Here is an 18,902-nt window from a genome sequence, read left to right on the forward strand (position 1 = left end):
GGTGGGAAGGCACAACAGGGACCTTGCGTACTTTGCTTATTAAAAAAAAATATTGGTATGCACTTACCCTGCGTCCAGCCTTTCGGGGAAGACCTGCTTGTTAACCAGTTGCACTACCTAGGGATTCCTTAAGGAGAGGAGGTAAAAAAGCAAACAAACCCGTTGCTGTCCGTTGATTCCGACTGTAGAGTTTCCAAGGAGCGGCTGATGGATTACAACTGCATTGAACTGCAGAACTTTTGCTTAGCTGCAGCAGGGGTAGCTCTTAACCACGTTGCCATCAGGGCTCCAAATAGAGGAGATTGGTGTCCTCAAAGAGATTAACTCAAATGGTTTCTGTCGCCTCTTGTAGAGTCAGGGCCTGGGCTTGCCAACTGAAGTCTACATCATGTGAATTTAACACACATTTCTTCCTGCCGGGAGGCTGAAGGGCTTCTTCCTTATCAATAGGCGTGTGCACTTTTGAAGCTTTCTGATCTTCAGAACTCGATCCTCCGCTATGTTGACGGGAGGAGGTGACTAAGGAGGCCCCCGTCGCGGGCTGCTGGGGGTTGGACTCCCGGTGCGCCTCTCCCGAGCCCTGCGGAGTGGCAGGGCTTGGAAGGTCCCGGCTCCCGGTCCTCAGGCAGGCTTCCCGCCCCGCCCCCGCTCCGCCGGGAGCCAGCTCCCTCTCGGACTTCGGGGGGGGGGGGGCAAATGGGGTGAGGGGAGCACGGCTGCGTGCCTCAGAGGAGTTGGTGCTCGTGCTGACAGCCGAATTCTTGGTCAAATCGCCCGCACCATTCATTCCGTTTTAATGCGAAGTGGTAAGGTAAATCTGTTATTCCACCTTGGCTAGAAGTGGAAACCTCTGCCTTTGTTGTAATTTAACCTTTTTATTGACATATGAATATAGAAAAAGTGCACAGAACAAAGGTACTCTGGCTAAACTTTAACAAAGTGAGCCCACCTGTGAAGCCGGAGCCTTGCTCAAGACAAAACATGCCCAGCACCCTCCTTTATGCTCCCTTTCTACCCCAGGGAATATACCACAATTTATTGAATGGTGATGGGCATTCAGGTAAGAAAAACTGCATTTTGTTTTCCCTTTCATATTCCTGTTTGTCCAGGATCTGCTCAGTACCCATGTTGGAGCCCCACTTTGTGTGGCCCTTTGTATAGCTGGGAAATGGTCTCTTGTCTCTTTTCTCCTGGGTGGCTAAATCATCTTTAGGGGCCCCTTGGCCACATGCTCACAGCAATGGCTTTTAGAGCTGAGCTTCTCTGGAACAGAAGCTGCATGGGTAGCATCGCTCTCTGAGGCAGGGCAGGCTTTTTCTGCAAGACCTGGGCTCTGGAAGAGACTCTCTAATACTGAGACAAGAAGGGATCAGAGGTCTGTGGATACAGCCACAGGAATATAAATATAGCAGGAAATACATAAAGCAGAATCAGAGGCCAATGGAAAGAGATCCTTACGTATCTTAGCAGAAGTCAACATGAATAAAAAAGCCAAGGACTACCAATAAGAAGCTGCTCCGCTTTCTAGAGGGCAAAAACTTAACTTAGATCCCCACAAGAAGGAAGGGAAGGAGAAGGGAGAAGGCACAACTCCTGAACCGACTGAATGTTTAGTCTAAAGAGACTGAATTTAAAACTGGAAGTGACAGTGTACTGTGAATTGGTAAGTTTCAGTTTTCTGCCGTCAGAGGAAATGGGAGCTTGTCAGCTAATCAAAATGTAGTTAATAATGAAAATAATATATTAGCTAACACTCACTGAATGTTTATTAGATAAATAAAAACTTTTTTTTTTTTTTGAAGGAGAAAAGAAAGAGAAAGAAAGGAAGGATGGACCCAGATTGGGAGCAAGGAAACCAGACTGAAGTTCTGACTCTACTTCCCAACTTGGTAGTTTTAGGCAAATCTTGTTGCTCTCCATCTTAGGCTGGTTTTCTAGAGAAGCAAAACCAGTGAGAGGTGTGTGTGTGTGTGTGTGTGTGTGTGTGTGTACACACACATGTACATGTATATATACATAGAGAGATTTAGTTCAAGGAGTTGGCTCACAGTATTATAGAGGCTGGCAAGTCACAAGTCCATGGGTCAGACTAGAGGCTTCTCCCGACTCACATAGCTGTAGGGACTGATGAACCCAAGATTGGGAAGTCAGGGGGCAGGCTGCTGGTTCACGGGCTGCAGAGGCTGACAAATTCCAGGATCAGCAGGCAATATGGCAAGTTGCTGGGTCACCAGCTGCAGAGGTTGTTGAATCCCAAGATGAGCAGGTGAGTTGCTAGCTCAAGTCCCAAGAACCAGAAGTCAGATGATGATGAGCCAGATGCAGGATCCAGAACCAGAGCCTTGCTGGAACATCCATTTATACACTGGAGGCAAGCCACACCCCCAGGGAAACTCCCTTTCAGCTGATTGGCTGCTCATAGCCAATCTCATCATGGAGTCGATTACATCATTACATAACTGCCAAACCACTGAGAATCATGGCCCAGCCAAGCTGAGACACAACCTAAAACCATCACACCCTTTAAGCCTTAGTTGGCTCACACATGTTTCTGAGGCTGAACAAGTTGTTTGTAAATTATAACCTTCTCTGAAATCATCAGGGATTAAAGGATCATCTAGTACCAGATAGATGGATGTAGAGATAGACAGGTATCCATAAGCCGGGGTGTGAGTGCCTGAAAAACAGAGCTAGGTCTCACCCATTTCTGTATCTCCAGCATCTAGCCCCATGTCTGACACATAGAATGTCACCAATAAATGTTGAGTGAACGAGCCAATGAAAGAATTTACTTTACATAAAATGATAATATGTGAAACATGACCATGACAATAATATGTTGAGAGGTGAGTGTCAGGTGACAAGTTACTGAGTGGTCATGGTACAACTAAGGACCGAACTTACAATATTTAATTTAAATGAGAATTTTTTTAGTCGTTAAGGAATAATAATTTGCATGTATACATACAAATTTGTACTTATACATTCATTCATTCAACAAATATTTTTTAAGTGCCTACTATGTGCCAGGTACAGTTCTAGGACCATTTAAAACATTTGTTTTAACATCTTTTTCCATGGTTACCACCTTTAGTAAGTTAAACTGTTGCTCGAGCCTTGATCCCTGGTGCAAAATGCAAGTATGTTCCCATTTATTTATTGGCTCTAATTAGCAGAAAAAACGACGACAACAACAAAACACACTTTTAAACAGCAAGTTCTCTTTGGGAAAAGAACTTCTAATTACTTTTTCCTATTCGTAGCCATTAATGTTTAGTTTGGGAGCGTAACGTATTAGTTTAAAGAAAAGGTCAAGTCAGGTTAATATATACTAGGTGACAGATAAAAAGCTAGGTAACCAGACAGATAATGGACAGGGAGTCATTCTTCCAACTAAACAATGTCACTGGGGAAAGGAGGGTCAGTTGGAACCCGGTGTCTGGCAGTTACGGGAGGAGCTGTAGCTGGGCAGAGGGTGCCCAGCAGCCACCTCAGGGCCCCTAACCCCAAAACAGCCAACATCGTACATCCAGGCTTGTGTACCCGAGCCACAGGACATCTGTGTGACTTTCAGAGTGACCCAAGATGCAGAAGGACAACTCCCCACAGTTGGTGACCCCCACATCAGTGAAAGCCATCATCTCGAGGATTGAGGCTGCTCAGCTGACTCGGGCTCAGGAGGTAACCCCTGAGATGAGGGAGGCACCCTTCTGTTGGGGTCTGATGTGAAGGCTGGGAAGTTGTTTTAGTCATCAAGTGCTGCTGTAACAGAAATACCACAAGTGGATGGCTTTAACAAAAAAATTATTTTCTCACAGTCTAATAGTCTACACGTTGAAATTAAGGGTGTCAGCTCCAGGGGAAGCCTTTCTCTCTCTTTTGGCTCTGGAGGAAGGTCCTTGTCATCAATCTTCCCCTAGTTGAGGAGCTTATCAGGCGCAGGGACCCCGGGTCCAAAGGACATGCTCTGCTCCTGGCACTGTTTTCTTGGTGGTACGAGGTCCCCCTGCCTCACTGCTTGCTTCTCTCTTTTCTATTTCAAAAGACATTGGCTTAAGACACTATCTGATCTTGTAGATCTCTTCAATATAATTGCTGCTAATCCATCTCATTAACATCATAGTGATAGGATTTACAACACTATAGGGAAATCACATCAGATGACAAAATGGCAGACAGTCATATAATACTGGGAATCGCGACCAAGCCAAGTTGACAGATATTTTGGGGGGACACAATTCAATCCATGACAGGAATGACCCCAGGTTTGGGTAAGATTACAGCTCTGGGCCCACAGTGATCCTAGGATACTTGGCATCCTGGGTTTGCAGATAGATTAATACGAAATATCCGCCTCCTAGACTTGGACCGTCTAGGGCTGAGCTGGGGTCAAACCACCCCCCTGAGACAAGGCTGGTACCAGGAAAGGAGTAGACCACAGAAAGGGGCAAGAATCGAAGGAAGGGGGCAGGAAGCTCCAGGATAGCCCTGGGACACATAGTGGTGATTGATTCCTAGAAAGGGAGGAGGAGGGGCCCAGAGCTCTTGATTCGAGGTCTGTTCTTGGGAACCTGTCTGGCATCACCAAAGCTGAGACCTGGAAGCTCAAAGGGGCAGAGGGAATGGCCAAAGGCTTGAAGCACCCTGTACATGAGCCTCTTGAGCATCTTTTGAGCGTCTGACCCTGAGGGTTTCTTGGGCCCTGATTTTTCCAATCTTCTGTCCAGAAGTTGCCAGCAAGTTCTGATATTCTAAAGAAAGGCTTGCTGTAGATTTTTAATATTGCTTTCCCTTCCTGACCTGGTCTTAATAATAAAAATGATAACAATAATCATCACGATAACTTATGTGCCAGGCACAGTTCTAAGTGCTTTACAAATATTAATCCATATAATCCTTACAAAAACCCTATGACACAAGAGACAGAAAGGGCAACATAAATCAGGCTGACTATGTCAGCCTGAGACCAGAAGAACTAGATGGTGCCGGGCTACAGCCGATGATTGTCCTTACAGGGAACACAGCAGAGAATCCCTGATGGAGCAGAGGAGCAGTGGGCTGCAGACCTCAAATTCTCATAAGAAAACCAGACGTAATGGTCTGACCGAGACTAGAAGGACTCTGGAGGTCATGGCCCTCAGACCTTCTGTTAGCCCAAGACTAGAACCATTCCCAAAGCCAACTCTTCAGACAGGGATTGGACTGGACTAGAAGCCAGAAAATGATACTGGTGAGGAGTGAGCTTCTTGGCTCAAGTAGACAAATGAGACTGTGGGCAGTTCCTGTCTAGAGGGGAGATGAGAAGGCAGAGGGGGACAAAAGCTGGCCTGAATGGACACGGAAATAGAGGGTAGAGAGAAGGAGTGTGCTGTCTTACCAGGGGTAGAGCAACTGGGAGTACATAGCAAGATGTATATAAATTTTTATATGAGAGACTGACTTGATTTGTAAACTTTCATTTAAAGCACCATTAAAAAAAAAAACAACCCTGTGACATAGGTGCTATAATGATCCCCTTTACAAATAGGATGGCTGAAGAGGCTAAGTGACTTGTTTAAGGTCACACTACTAGCAGGTAGCATCTCACTCCCATCACACCCCTAAACACTATAATCTGCTGCTTCCCCTATAGGGTATTTCTACTCAGCTTGCAGACATCTTGGACAATGTCAATGGTGTCATCAACCGCTTCCAGGAAGAATTAGGATATAATTTAAAAGAAAAGGCAAAATCTCACCAGAAGGAGCAAAAGGGCAAGAACAGATTCATCTTGCTGGAGAAAATTGCCTCCTTCTCCAAAGATGCTAAGACAAAAGAGAAGCACCTGTATGAAATTCTCCGCTGGCTGGGTGACTGGGGTGAGTTTACAGGCTGGGTACAATCCTGGGGCCGGTGCTTTCCCCACAAGTCACTGGTCCCAGCTCAGTCTCCTTCTTTCCCCCCCCTAGGTTGGCATTCGCTAGGAGGGGAGTGCCTAGGGCAGGGAGAACAGACACATTGCGGTGCCCCTCCCCCAGTAAAACAACCCACACACATGTCACTACACATCATACCTGCTTCCCAGGGGGGGACAAACATAATTGTCCAAAGCATAATAGATTGTGACATTAGCTGCATATATGAAGTTATGGATTAGTTATGACATCTTACTTTTTTAGCAAAATCAAAACTGTTGCCACCAAGTCAATTCTGACTCATGGTGGCCTTGTGTTACAGAGTAGAACTGCCCCATAGGGTTTTCTTAGCTGTAATCATTATAGAAGCAGATCGCCAGGCCTTTCTTTCACGAGCTGCTGGGTGGGTGTGAACCTTTACATTAGTAGTTGAGTGTAAACCATTTGTGCCACCCACGGACCTTTTTTTAAATGGCAAGATAGAAACTAAATTCAAAACCACACTAGCTAAAGAACAGTGATGAATCTACAAAACATCTCACTACATGGATGAATCTGGAGGGCATTAAGCTGAGCGAAATAAGTCAATGACAAAAGGACAAATTTTGTATGAGATCACTACTATAAAAACGCATGAAAAGATTTATACATAAAAAGAAACAACCTTTGATGTTACGACGGAGGGGAGGGGTACGGAGAGAAAAACACTAAATAGACAATAGATAAGTGGTAACTTTGGTGAAGTGTAAGACAGTACAGAATACTGGGGAAGCCAGCACAATTTGACCAAGGCAAGGTCATGGAAGCTCCATAGATAATCCAAACTCCCTGAGGGACCAAATTACTGGCTGAAGGCTGTGGTACCATGGTCTCAGGGAACATCTAGCTCAATTGGCATAACATAGTTTATACATTTTGTACATTCTACTTTGGTGAGTAGCGTCTGCAATCTTAGAACCTTGTGAGTGGCCATCTAAGATACTGCACTGGTCTCACCGTGTCTGGAGCAAGGGAGAATGAAGAAAACCAAAGACACAAGGGAAAGATTAGTCCAAAGGACTAATGGACCACAAGTACCACAGCCTCCACCAGACTGAGTCCAGCACAACTAGACAGTGCCTGGCTACCACCACTGACTGCTCTGACAGGGATCACAATAGAGAGTCCCGGACAGAGCTGGAGAAAAACGTAGAACAAAATTCTAACTCAGAAAGAGAGACTAGACTTACCGATCTGACAAAGGCTGGAGAAACCCTGAGAGTATGGCCCCCAGGAACTAAGCAGGGCTGTCAACTCCAGTTAATTTATTTGAATGTCCAGCTATTAGACTGTGCGATGGGGATAAAGCAATAACAAGACAGGCACATCCCTGCCCTTATGTTGTTGTTGTTGTTAGGTGCCATTGAGTCAATTCCAACTCATAGCAACCCCCTGTGATATAGCAGAACTGCCCCATAGGGTTTTCTTGGCTGTAATCTTTGCAGGAGCAAATTGCCAGGTCTTTCTCCCATGGAGCTGCTGGGTGGGTTCAAACTGCCATCTTTTCGGTTAGCAGTCAGAGCTTCACTATTGAGCCACCAGTGCATATTTAATATCTATTGTGTATTTTCTACATGGCAGACCTCATAGTAATCATTTCACATGTATTATCTCATTCAATCCTCACCCAACCATTTTACAGGCAACGAGACTAAAGATCAGGGAAATAAAGTAACTTGCCCAACATCGCACAGTTAATACGAGGTGAAAACCAACCCAATCTCAAAGACTGCCAGCGTCACCTCTGTGCTGTAGGGCTGCTTAGGGCTGCTTGGGGCTCCCTAGAGGACCAACTGTTCTCAGTCTGAACCTCCCACTCCTTCTCCAGGTGACAGTCTGACCTACGAGATCAGGAACAGAAAGAGTGAGAAGGAAGAGGAAGCCCTGGATGAATGGATTGAGGTGATGGAGAAAGTACTGCCTCTGTCCCTCATCGCCACCAAGGGTGGCATTGAGTCTCTTATTTCCCTTTGCTCCACTCTCATTGAAGAACAAAAGAAAAAGACACAAAGTATGTTCTCAGAGCACCTGGGAAGGGGCTTGGTGGGGGTGGGGTGAATGCTATCTCAGGGAGGAAGCCACACAGTAGCATCTATAGCAGTCTCTCCTACCTTCCTCCATAACAAAAGCTTTACCTGAGATGGGTGGGAGTGGTGAGAGCAGTTCTGAGCTGTCCATCAGGGCCAGAGGTAGGGGTGATGTAGAGACAGGCCTCTGTGAGTGCTCCCTGGAGCTGTGGCCTCTCAGTGGTTCTGGGGAATGAGGCTAGAAGACCAGGAATGCTGGAGTTTGCATCTAGAACATGAGAAACATTCTTTTCTCACACCAAACAGCTGTAGCACCAAGAAGTCTGGTGAAGTTCAGCCAGACACCCTTCCAGAACTTTCCAGAATTTGGCTGCTCTAGAGTCGGTCAGTCAACAACATGGCTGGACTTTGGAACTTTACTCCTATCAGGCCTAGGAAGGATCTGAGATTATCCAACGCCTACATTTTGCAGTATATTTGAATAATAGTCCTATTAGCTGGCCTTCCTTGTAGGCGTATGGATATTATCCTATCACTGACAGCATTGTACTTCAGGATACATCTTGAAATGTTCTTTTTGATGATGAATGCAACACCATTCCTCTTCAAGTTGTCATTCCCAGCATGGTAGACTATATGATTGTCCGATTCAAAATGGCCAATACCAGTCTATTTCAGCTCACTAATGCCTAGGATATCGATGTTTATGCGTTCCATTTCATTTTTGACGATTTCCAATTTTCCAAGATTCATACTTCGTACTTTCCAGGTTCCGATTATTAATGGATGTTTGCAGCTGTTTCTTCTCATTTTGAGTCGTGCCACATCAGCAAATGAAGGTCCCAAAAGCTTTACTCCATCCACGTCATTAAGGTTGACTCTGCTTTGAGGAGGCAGCTCTTCCCCAGTCATCTTTCAAGTGCCTTCCAACCTGAGGGGCTCATCTTCTAGCACTATATCAGACAGTGTTCTGCTGCTATTCATAAGGTTTTCACTGGCTAATACTTTTCAGAAGTAGACTGCCAGGTCCTTTTTCCTAGTCTGCCTTAGTCTGCAAGCGCAGCTGAAACCTGTCCTCCATGGGTGACCCTGCTGGTATCTGAATACCGGTGGCACAGCTTCCAGCGTCACAGCAACACGCAAGCCCCAACAGTACGACAAACTGACAGACACATTAATACGACTATTATTCAAATAAATGCACCAATCACTAGGGCCAAAGGTGAAGAAATAGAAGATTTTATCAGCTGCTGCAGCCTGAAATTGATCAAACATGCAATCAAGATGCATTGATAATTACTGGTGATTGGAATGTGAAAGTTGGAAACAAAGAAGAAGGCTCGGTAGGTGGAAAATATGGCCTTGGTGATAGAAACAATGCTGGAGATCGAAGGATAGAATTTTGCAAGACCAATGACTTCTTCATTGCAAATACCTTCTTTCACCAATATAAACGGCGACTATGGACCTCGCCAGATGGAACACACAGAAATCAAATTGACTATATCTGGGGAAAGAGATGATGGAAAAGCTCAATATCAACAGTCAGAACAAGGCCAGGGGCCAACTGTGGAACAGACCATCAATTGCTCATGTGCAAGTTCAAGCTGAAACAGAAGAAAATCAGAGCAAGTCCATGAGAGCCAAAATATGACCTTGAGTGTATCGCACCTGAATTTAGAGACCATCTGAAGAATAGATTTGACGCACTGAACACTGGTGACTGAAGACCGGACGAGTTGTGGAATGACATCAAGGACATCATACATGAATAAAGCAAGAGGTCATTGAAAAGACGGGAAAGAAAGAAAAGACCAACATGGATGTCAGAGGAGACTCTGAAACTTGCTCTCGAACATCAAGCAGCTAAAGCAAAAGGAAGAATTGTTTGAAGTAAAAGAACTGAACAGAAGATTTCAAAGGGTGGCTCGAGAAGACAAAGTATTATAATAACACGTGCAAAGAGCTGGACATGGAAAACCAAAAGGGAAGAACACCCTCGGTGTTTCTCAAGCTGAAAGAACTGAGGAAAAAAATCAAGCCTCGAGTTGCAATAGTGAAGGATTCTATGGGGAAAATATTAAACAATGCAGGGAGCATCAAAAGAAGATGGAAGGAATACACAGAGTCATTATACCAAAAAGAATTAGTTGATGTTCAAACATTTCAAGAGGTAGCATATGATCAGGAATCGATGGTACTGAAGGAAGAAGTCCAAGCTGCTCTGAAGGCATTGACGGAAAACAAGGCTCCAGGAATTGATGGAATATCAATGGAGATGTTTCAACAAACAGATGCAGCACTGGAGGTGCTCACTTATCTATGCCAAGAAATATGGAAGACAGCTTCCTGGCCAACTGACTGGAAGAGATACATATTTATGCATATTCCCAAGAAAGGTGATCCAACCGAATGTGGAAATTATCAAACAATATCATTAATATCACACGCAAGCAAAATTTTGCTGAAGATCATTCAAAAACGGCTGCAGCAGTATATCGACAGGCAACTGCCAGAAATTCAGGCCAGTTCCAGAAGAGGACATGGAACCAGGGATATCATTGCTGATGTCAGATGGATCCTGGCTGAAAGCAGAGAATACCAGAAGGATATTTACCTGTGTTTTGTTGACTACACAAAGGCACTCGACTGCGTGGATCATAACAAATTATGGATAACATTGCGAAGAATGGAAATTCCAGAACACTTAATTGTGCTGATGAGGAACATTTACATAGATCAAGAGGCAGTCATTCGGACAGAACAAGGGGATACTGATTGGTTTAAAGTCAGGAAAGGTGTGTGCTAGGGTTGTATTCTTTCACCATACCTATTCGATCTGTATGCTGAACAAATAATCCGAGAAGCTGGACTATATGAAGAAGAATGGGGCATCAGGAGTGGAGGAAGACTCATTAACAACCTGCATTATGCAGATGACACAACTTTGCTTGCTGAAAGTGAAGAGGACTTGAAGCACTTACTAATGAAGATCAAAGACCACAACCTTCAGTATGGATTACACCTCAACATAAAGAAAACAAATCCTCACAACTGGACCAATGAGCAACATCGTGATAACGGAGAAAAGATCGAAGTTGTCAAGGATTTCATTTTACTTGGATCCACAATCAACAGCCATGGAAGCAGCAGTCAAGAAATCAAAAGACGCATTGCATTGGGTGAATCTGCTGCAAAGGACCTCTTTATAGTGTTGAAGAGCAAAGATGTCACCTTGAAGGCTAAGGTGCGTCTAACCCAAGCCATGGTATTTTCAATCACATCATATGCATGTGAAAGCTGGACAATGAATAAGGAAGACCGAAGAAGAATTGATGCCTTTGAAGTGTGGTGTTGGCAAAGAATATTGAATATACCATGGACTGCCAGAAGAACAAATAAATCTGCCTTAGAAGAAGTACAAGCAGAATGCTCCTTAGAAGCAAGGATGGTGAGACTGCGTCTTACATACTTTGGACATGTTGTCAGGAGGGATCAGTCTCTGGAGAAGGAGATCATGCTTGGCAAAGTACTGGGCCAGCAGAAAAGAGGAAGACCCTCAGGGAGGTGGATTGACACAGTGGCTGCAACAACGGGCTCAAGCATAACAATGATTGTAAGGATGGTGCAGGACCGGACATGTTTCGTTCTGTTGTGCATAGGGTCGCTATGAGTCGGAATCGACTCGATGGCACCTAACAACAACACATTTTGCAGATAAGAAATTGGAAAGTTAGAGAAGGGACCACAAAGAAAGCTATCCCACATGTAGGTTTTCTGGTTTCTTAATCTTATTCAAGAGCATGGGGTTCAGAGTCAGACAGACTGAAGTTTGAATACCATCTCTGCCAATTTCTGGGTGTGTGACTTTGGGCAAATTACTTCATCCCTTTGAGCCTCAGTTTCTTCATTTGTAAAATGAGGAGGATATTGTCTACTTGCAAGTTTGTAGGGAGGCTTTAATACAGTGTGAGTCATCGGGCACCATGCTTTGAACATGGTTGGAACATGCTCGAGGCTTAATAACCAGTAGCTAATATTAGTGTGTTACCACTCTGATTCTCACTAGCTAGTTCATTATCAGTCATGAAAGGTCACCTGGGGGTCAAGGGAGAGGCAGGGAAAGGTGAATGAGAAGGAGACAATCTCTTCTACAATCCTTGCCATATTATATCTTGGAATATAGTTATCTGTATAGTCGATTTATTTCCTTGCTAGATTATAAAATCCTGGAGGGCAAAGGCTGTAACACAGTCTTTTTTTTTTTTTTTAAGGGATTATTTATTGAGCACTTACTAGGTACCTGGTACTGTGCTTGGCAGTAGAAAAGCATGATCTAATTAAGTCCTACGAAGTAGATGCTATGATTATTCTTATTTTTCAGATGAGGAAACTGAGGCACTGAGAGGTTAGGAGACTTGCTCAATCAAGGCAAGTGGGAAGAATGGAATTAAGCTCAAGTTACCTAATTTGAGAGTTCAAGCTCTTTACTAGGACATATGGTCTCCCTGATAATACTAGCTAGATGCTAGCTTAACTTCAATATCACTTAATTTCCGTATTTCCTTTGGCTTCTCATCCAAAGTTAGCCACTGTGTTTTCTGCCAGTGATTTTTGTTGAATGGTAAAATGAATAGGTGCTCTGAGGCCAGCACTCCACCAGCCCTAGACCAAGATCCAGCCCTTGAGGAGCTAAGGCTTGTGAATGGATTTGAGCCCAGTGTGCACATTCTGTGTGCATTTTCCTGGGGAGAGGGTACACTGCTTTTGTCAGATTATCAGAGGAATCCAGAACCCTCCAAATCAGGGAGAAAAAAAACCAAAAAACTTGACTAATTAAAAAAACAAACAAAAAAATGTGAACAGTTGCAGGACAATGTGATAAATTCTTTATAAACACAGTCCAATATTAACAGAAAAGACAAATGAAGCTTTCCAGGTCCTGTGGACTCTTAAGAGTCAGGTAGGCTTCCAGAGTTTGGATATTGGAAATAAGGAGCCAAATATAGATGCTGAGCCTGGAAGGTGGCATGATCAGAAAAGTAACTACTCCAGGGGAATATGGCAGATCAGGAGGATGTTGAGTTGAAGTGAACTGGATTGACTAGTCCCAGCCACCCCAGACCCTGTGGTTCTATGGAACTGGCACAGTCTGAGAGGTAGGCCCTGGCACACTCTGGGCTTGGCAGAGAGCATTCCTGATAACACCTCCCTGGCCTGAGTACAGCCCCAGTACCATATTCTTCCCAAATCCCTAAGAGGGTTAGATGGGAGTTTTAGCCAAGCAGGGTCTGGAGAATCAGTATAATCCTTGGGCCCCATGGGAGCTTGTTGCCTTTGTTTTCTTCACCTCCCCCCCCCGCCCCCAGTGTCCAAACGCACCTTCTGGCAGGGCTGGCGGGAAAAGAGCCCGCAAAAATCTCCGCCTGAACCTCAGCCACTGAGCCCAGAGGAGATGCTCCAGGACAAGCAAACTACTTGCTCAAGGGTCTCTGAGGTAAAGTCCATGCTGCAGGAGCTCCTGGACTCCACCATGTTCAATAAAGGGGAGGTCAGGGCCATCAGGTATATGTCTGCCGTGGTGGAGAACCTCAACAAAGCCTTGATCCTCCAACATCAGGAGAATAGGACCCTGGAGACCAAGTACAGGTACATGAAAATAGAGATGACCAAAGAGCTCAGCAGCCAGAGGCTGTACTTCCAGAAGTCTCTCAAAATCCTTGAGAACAAGAGGGATGCCCTCCTGAAACAGGTAGAAATTCTCGGGGGAAAGTACCATGACCTTCTTCTGATTAAGCATGCCTTAGAATTCCAGCTGAAGAAAGCTCAGAGTGCTAGAGGTCAAGCAGAAGACTTGGTCAAGACTTTTGTTGACATTCCAGGTCCTCCTGAGAAAGAGACCCTTCCAAAGAAAGAAATAGTCATGGAGCTCCCAACAAAAGTCTTGGTCTCTCAACAGGAGCCCAAGAAGGAGGAACAGTTGTTTTTACCACATTCTCCAAGTCCCATGGCTACAGCCTGGGACAGTGATGGTACACCTTCCGCATATCAGCCACTTTCCACCATGGCCACACATTCAAGGATTGCAGATGTGTACCGCAGCAAGGACATTGAAAGCCTCCCACCTGCATCACCACCCTCGGTGGATTATAAGTTTCCTGAGACAGGGGAGAGACCGGTGGAAGAAAGGCTGGATCACAAAGATGAAGACCAGGAGGATCTCTTCCAGGAAGAAGCCCAGGAGAAGGGAGAACTCCAAGTTAAGGTCAATTTTAGGAAGCAGCAGTCCCCAGAGAGCTCCAGAAAGGTGTCCTCAGAGAGTGAGGAGGGGCCGTGGGAGGAGGAATTCAGCTGGCAGAGGCGGAGGCAGCAGTGGCTGGAGGAGGAGGAGATGTGGCTGCAGCGGCAGAAGAAGTGGTTCCTGCAGGAGCAGGAGCACCAGGAGAAGTTGCGGCAGTGGGAGATGGAGGAGACGGTGAGGGAGCAGCGGCAGAGATTCATCCAGCCAGAAAAGGAGCAAGAGAGCCCAAGGAGGGAGTCAGAGAAGCCAAGGGAGGACATAGAGAGGATGATCTTCATGCCCACCAGTCGATGGAGGGAATTGGAGAAGGCAGAGCCATCGTTGGCACCTCCTTCAAGCCGGGTCCAGTCTGCTCGCCAGGGCAGGAGGTCATACTTGCCCAGATCCCCTAGTATCCCGCAGTCTGCCCCAGGAAGCCAGAGGACCGTGAGTTCAGCAGAACCTGCCCTGAAACCACGGACATCTCGAGTTCGCACAAAGCCCAAGAAATCATCCTCCTTTCCTGTCACTGGGACATCCATCCGAAAGGTGACCAGGCCCTCTTTGCAGGCATCCTTGGTATCTCCTAAGGAGAAAGTGTACCGAATGGACATGGAGGCCCAGAGGAAGAACCTAGAGATCCTGAATAAGGAGGCTGAATTGGGGCTGCCCCACTACCTGCGCAACAAGGCCTTGGAGCTTACCACCACCACCATGGAGCTGAACTCGCTCAGGCTGCAGTACCTATGCCATAAGTACGCCACCTACAGACACTTCCAGAGGCTTCGGTAGGTCGGGCTCACCCACACCCACCAGGCACCCACCCACACCCACTGCGATGTGTAGACAGAGCCAAAATCCAACAGGAGAGAAGACAGTGGGGCAAGGGAGGATGAGGCCTGGACAAGGTCTCCCTGAGGGAGGGGACTGGCAAGGGATGCCTGGCCACAGGGCCTTGGGCAACCCTTGAAGGTATGGGGGGGTAGGGCACTTATAGATTGCCTCCCTATAGTGAGCTTTTCCTCTAAGCCCAGTTCCCTATTCCTTCCTATCACCCTGTCCATAACCCACCTGATATGTGCTCCTCATTTTCCTTTACTTTCTCTTCCTAGGGGCTCTTCCTCTGATACCACCTCCCACTTCCCTGCTCCCTATTTTCCTCAGCTCTCACCTACTTCTGTTTCTCTTATTGCTCCTGGAATTACAGAAAACAGAGTCATTCCTGGTTAACAGACTTGGGGCGGGGAGGGCCAGGTCACCTTTTGGACGAATGTCCCAGTGACAAGAAAGGAGGATGATTTCTAGAGTTTAATGGGAACCTGAGGTGTCCGTGGTTTGAGAGCAGGGTCTCCTAAACTCACGGTCCTCTGGCTTCCACCCACTAATCTCTTTTCGCTTCCTAGACAAGAAGTGATCAACCACATACAAGTCATGAGAATAACTGGGGCTACCTACAAGGCCCAGAGCCTCTATATCTTCCTGGAAAACATTGACCGCCTACAGAACCTCAGGCTGCAGACCTGGACAAAAAAACAGAAGGACCTGGAGGAGAAGCGCCGAGAATGTCTGAGCAGCATGGTGACCATATTCCCCAAGGTGGGCCTCCTGCCCTGCGACTCCTCTGTGTCAGCAAAGGAAGCACAGCCAGGAGAGATGGAGCCTAGTGGGGATCTGGGGGTGTGACTTTGCCTGAAACAGATGGGAAATGAGGGCACAGGTTAAAATCTCTGAACCACAGGTGACGTGGGGGGGTGGGCAACTGGAGTGTAAGGAAGGGTGACTTCCTCCAATCTTGAAAGATAGAAAGAGAGAGGGACCCTTCAAAAAGAGCTATGGAAGAAAAGACCCTCCTGGAGGGGTGGGGGTAGCTGTCCTTCAGTACTGACTTTGTCTTAGAATTCTCCCTCCCCAGTGGTTATGTCCGCCCTGCTCCTGGCTTGCTCTCCAGGGTTTACTGCATGACTGTCATCTTGGGGAAAACCCTGGTGGCATACCAGTTAAGTGCTACTAAGCAAAAGGTCAGCAGTTCGAATCCACCAGGCCCTCCTTGGAAACTCTATGGGGCAGTTCTACTGTCTCCTATAGGGGCGCTATGAGTCAGAATTGACTTGATGGCAACGGGTTTGTTTTTTGGTTTGGTCATCTTGGGATCAACCTTCACCCTCATGCTGGGGACTCACTTTGCTTCTCTCTTGGGTCAGCTCCCCTAGGTTCTTGATTCCAGGTCTCTTCTTTCTTGGTTTACTCCCTTATTTTGGTGGAACACCTCCTCCACTCACTTCCTGACAAAGAATGCATGGGAGGTAAAATCACTGAGACACCCTAGTTGTCTGAAAATGTCTTTATTTAATATCTACCCTCACTCTTAATTGATAGTTTCCTGGGCATGGAATCCGAGGTTGGAATTAATTTTCCCTCACAATTTTGAAGGCATTGCTCATGGTCTTCCAGGTTCTGGTGTTGCTGTTGAGAGTCCTACTCCTTTAGGTTTGACCTATTTTTACTCTCTACAAGTTGGCTGAATCCTCTTTGTCTCCAGTATTCCATAATTTTATGATGGTGTGCCTGATGTGGGCCTATTTTAGTCCATTTTGTTGGGCATTTAGTCGGTCCTTTCAGTTTGGAAACTTCTGTCCTTCAGTTTGCAATGTGTTCTCAAATTATACATTAGATCATCAGTTCTCAAAGTGTTGTTCACTGGCCCTTGGGGATCCCTAGGCACTTGGAGGGGCTTCGTGAGGTCAGAACTATTTTCATGATAATAAGATTTTACTTGCCTTTTTCACTGAGTTGACATTTGCACTGATGGTGCAAAAGCAGTAGTGGGTAAAACCAGTGGCACCTTAGCATAAATCAAGGCAGTGGCACCAAATTGTACCAGTGGTCATTATATTCGTCTCCCCCACAAACTCGTGATTTAAAAAAAAAAAAAAAGGCATTTTCACTTAGGAATGTCAAATGTTTTACTTAGGCATATTAGTCTTAGTTATCCAGTGCTGCTATAAGAGAAATACCTAATGGATGGCTTTAACAAACAGAAATTTATTCTCTCACAGTCTAAGAGGCTAGATGTCCGAATTCCAGGTGCCAGCTCCAGGGAAAGGGTTTCTCTTTCTGTTGGCTCTGGGGGAAGGTCCTTGTTATCAATCTTCCTCTTGTCTAGAAGCTTCTCAGCGCAGGGACCCTGGGTCCAAAGGACACACTCCACTCCTGACTCTTCTTGCTTGGTGGTAATGAGGTCCCTCTCCTCTCTGCTTGATTCTCCCTTTTATATCTCAAAAGAGATTGACTCAAGATACAGTCTAATCCTGTAGATTGAGCCCTGCCTTATTAACATAACTACCTCTAATCCTCTCTCATTAACACAGAAATTAATATTTATAACACAGGATAATCACATCAGGTCACAAAATGGTGGATAAGCACACGGTACTGGAAATCACGGCTTAGCCAACTTGACACACATTTTTGGGGGACACAATTCAATCCATAACATAGATGAAGCATTAGAAATTATTAATCTCAATGCCTAAGTACACCTCTTTTTAATGTTCTATGTGGAAACATGGGAAATATGCCTAAAGCACTTCTGCAGCATATAAAAGTACAAGGACTGTCTCGAGGAAAAGGGATTGTGTGAATTGCAAACTGAACTGCTTTGTTCATGGAGCACCATTTTTACTTGAAAGAAAGGTGGAAAGATTGTATTAGGCAGATATTTTCTCAAAATTGAATGAAGCAAGCCTGTCACTTAAAAGGAAAAAAAAAAAACAAGAAAAAAACTAAAGAACCGACATTACTATTTGTTATTAATGATACAAATTGAGCTTTCAATTTTCATATTATTGATTTTAAAATATTAAATCAATCTTGTATACCTGAGATAAACTCACTTGGTCATGATGTATTATCTTTTTTATCTGTTGTTAGAATTGGTTTGCTGAAATTTTGCTTAAAATTTTTACATCTATTACGTGAAGGATACTGGTCTGTCATATTGTTTTTTTCCTTGTAATGTCTTTGTCTGGTTTTGGTATCAGGATAATACTGTCCTCATAGGATGAGCTGGGATATGTTCCCTTCTCTTATATTTTCTGGAATAGTTTGTGTAAAATGAGTATTATGCCTTATTTAAATGTGCAGTTTAATTTACCTTAAATGTTTGGTAGAATTTGAGTGTGGAGTCTTCTTTTTGGGAAAGTTTTCAACTGCAAATTAAATCCTTTACTAGATATAGAGATATTCAGGTTTTCTAGTTCTTCTTGAGTTAGCTTTGGTAGTTTGTATCTTTTACGGAATTGTTTTAATTTCATCTCAATTTGTTGCCATAAAGTTCTTCATAATATTCCTTTATTTAGTCTTTTAATGTCTGCAGAATCTGTAGTGATATTCCTTCTTTTCACTCTTGATATTGGTAACATGTCTTCTCTCTTTTTTTCCTGATAAGTCTGGCTAGAGGTTTAACAACTGTATTGATCTTCTCAAAAATCTAATTTCAGGTTCTACTGATTTTTCTCTATCATTTCTTTGTTTTCCATTTCATTGATTTTTGTTCTTATCTTTATTATTTCCTTCCCTCTGCTTATTTCATGCCTAATTTGCTCTTCCTTTTCTAGTTTCTTAAATTAGAAACTTAGATCATTGCTTTGAGATCTTTCTTTT

General features: G+C 44.8%; 1 protein-coding gene across 1 annotated transcript in view; it reads left to right on the forward strand.

Moving 5' to 3' along the window:
• The first annotated feature begins 742 nt into the window (after positions 1-742).
• Positions 743-18,902, forward strand: part of FAM186B (family with sequence similarity 186 member B) — a 31,944-nt gene continuing 13,784 nt past the window's right edge. Inside the window, exons 1-5 of the mRNA XM_023556084.2 lie at positions 743-3,681; positions 5,633-5,858; positions 7,762-7,944; positions 13,330-15,028; positions 15,644-15,836. Of these exons, the coding sequence (XP_023411852.1) occupies positions 3,586-3,681; positions 5,633-5,858; positions 7,762-7,944; positions 13,330-15,028; positions 15,644-15,836 (2,397 nt within the window). The 5' untranslated portion in view covers positions 743-3,585. The remainder of the gene's footprint in view (positions 3,682-5,632; positions 5,859-7,761; positions 7,945-13,329; positions 15,029-15,643; positions 15,837-18,902) is intronic.

This window comes from Loxodonta africana, chromosome 4 (genome assembly GCF_030014295.1).
Source record: "Loxodonta africana isolate mLoxAfr1 chromosome 4, mLoxAfr1.hap2, whole genome shotgun sequence".
Taxonomy (NCBI): Eukaryota; Metazoa; Chordata; class Mammalia; order Proboscidea; family Elephantidae; genus Loxodonta; species Loxodonta africana.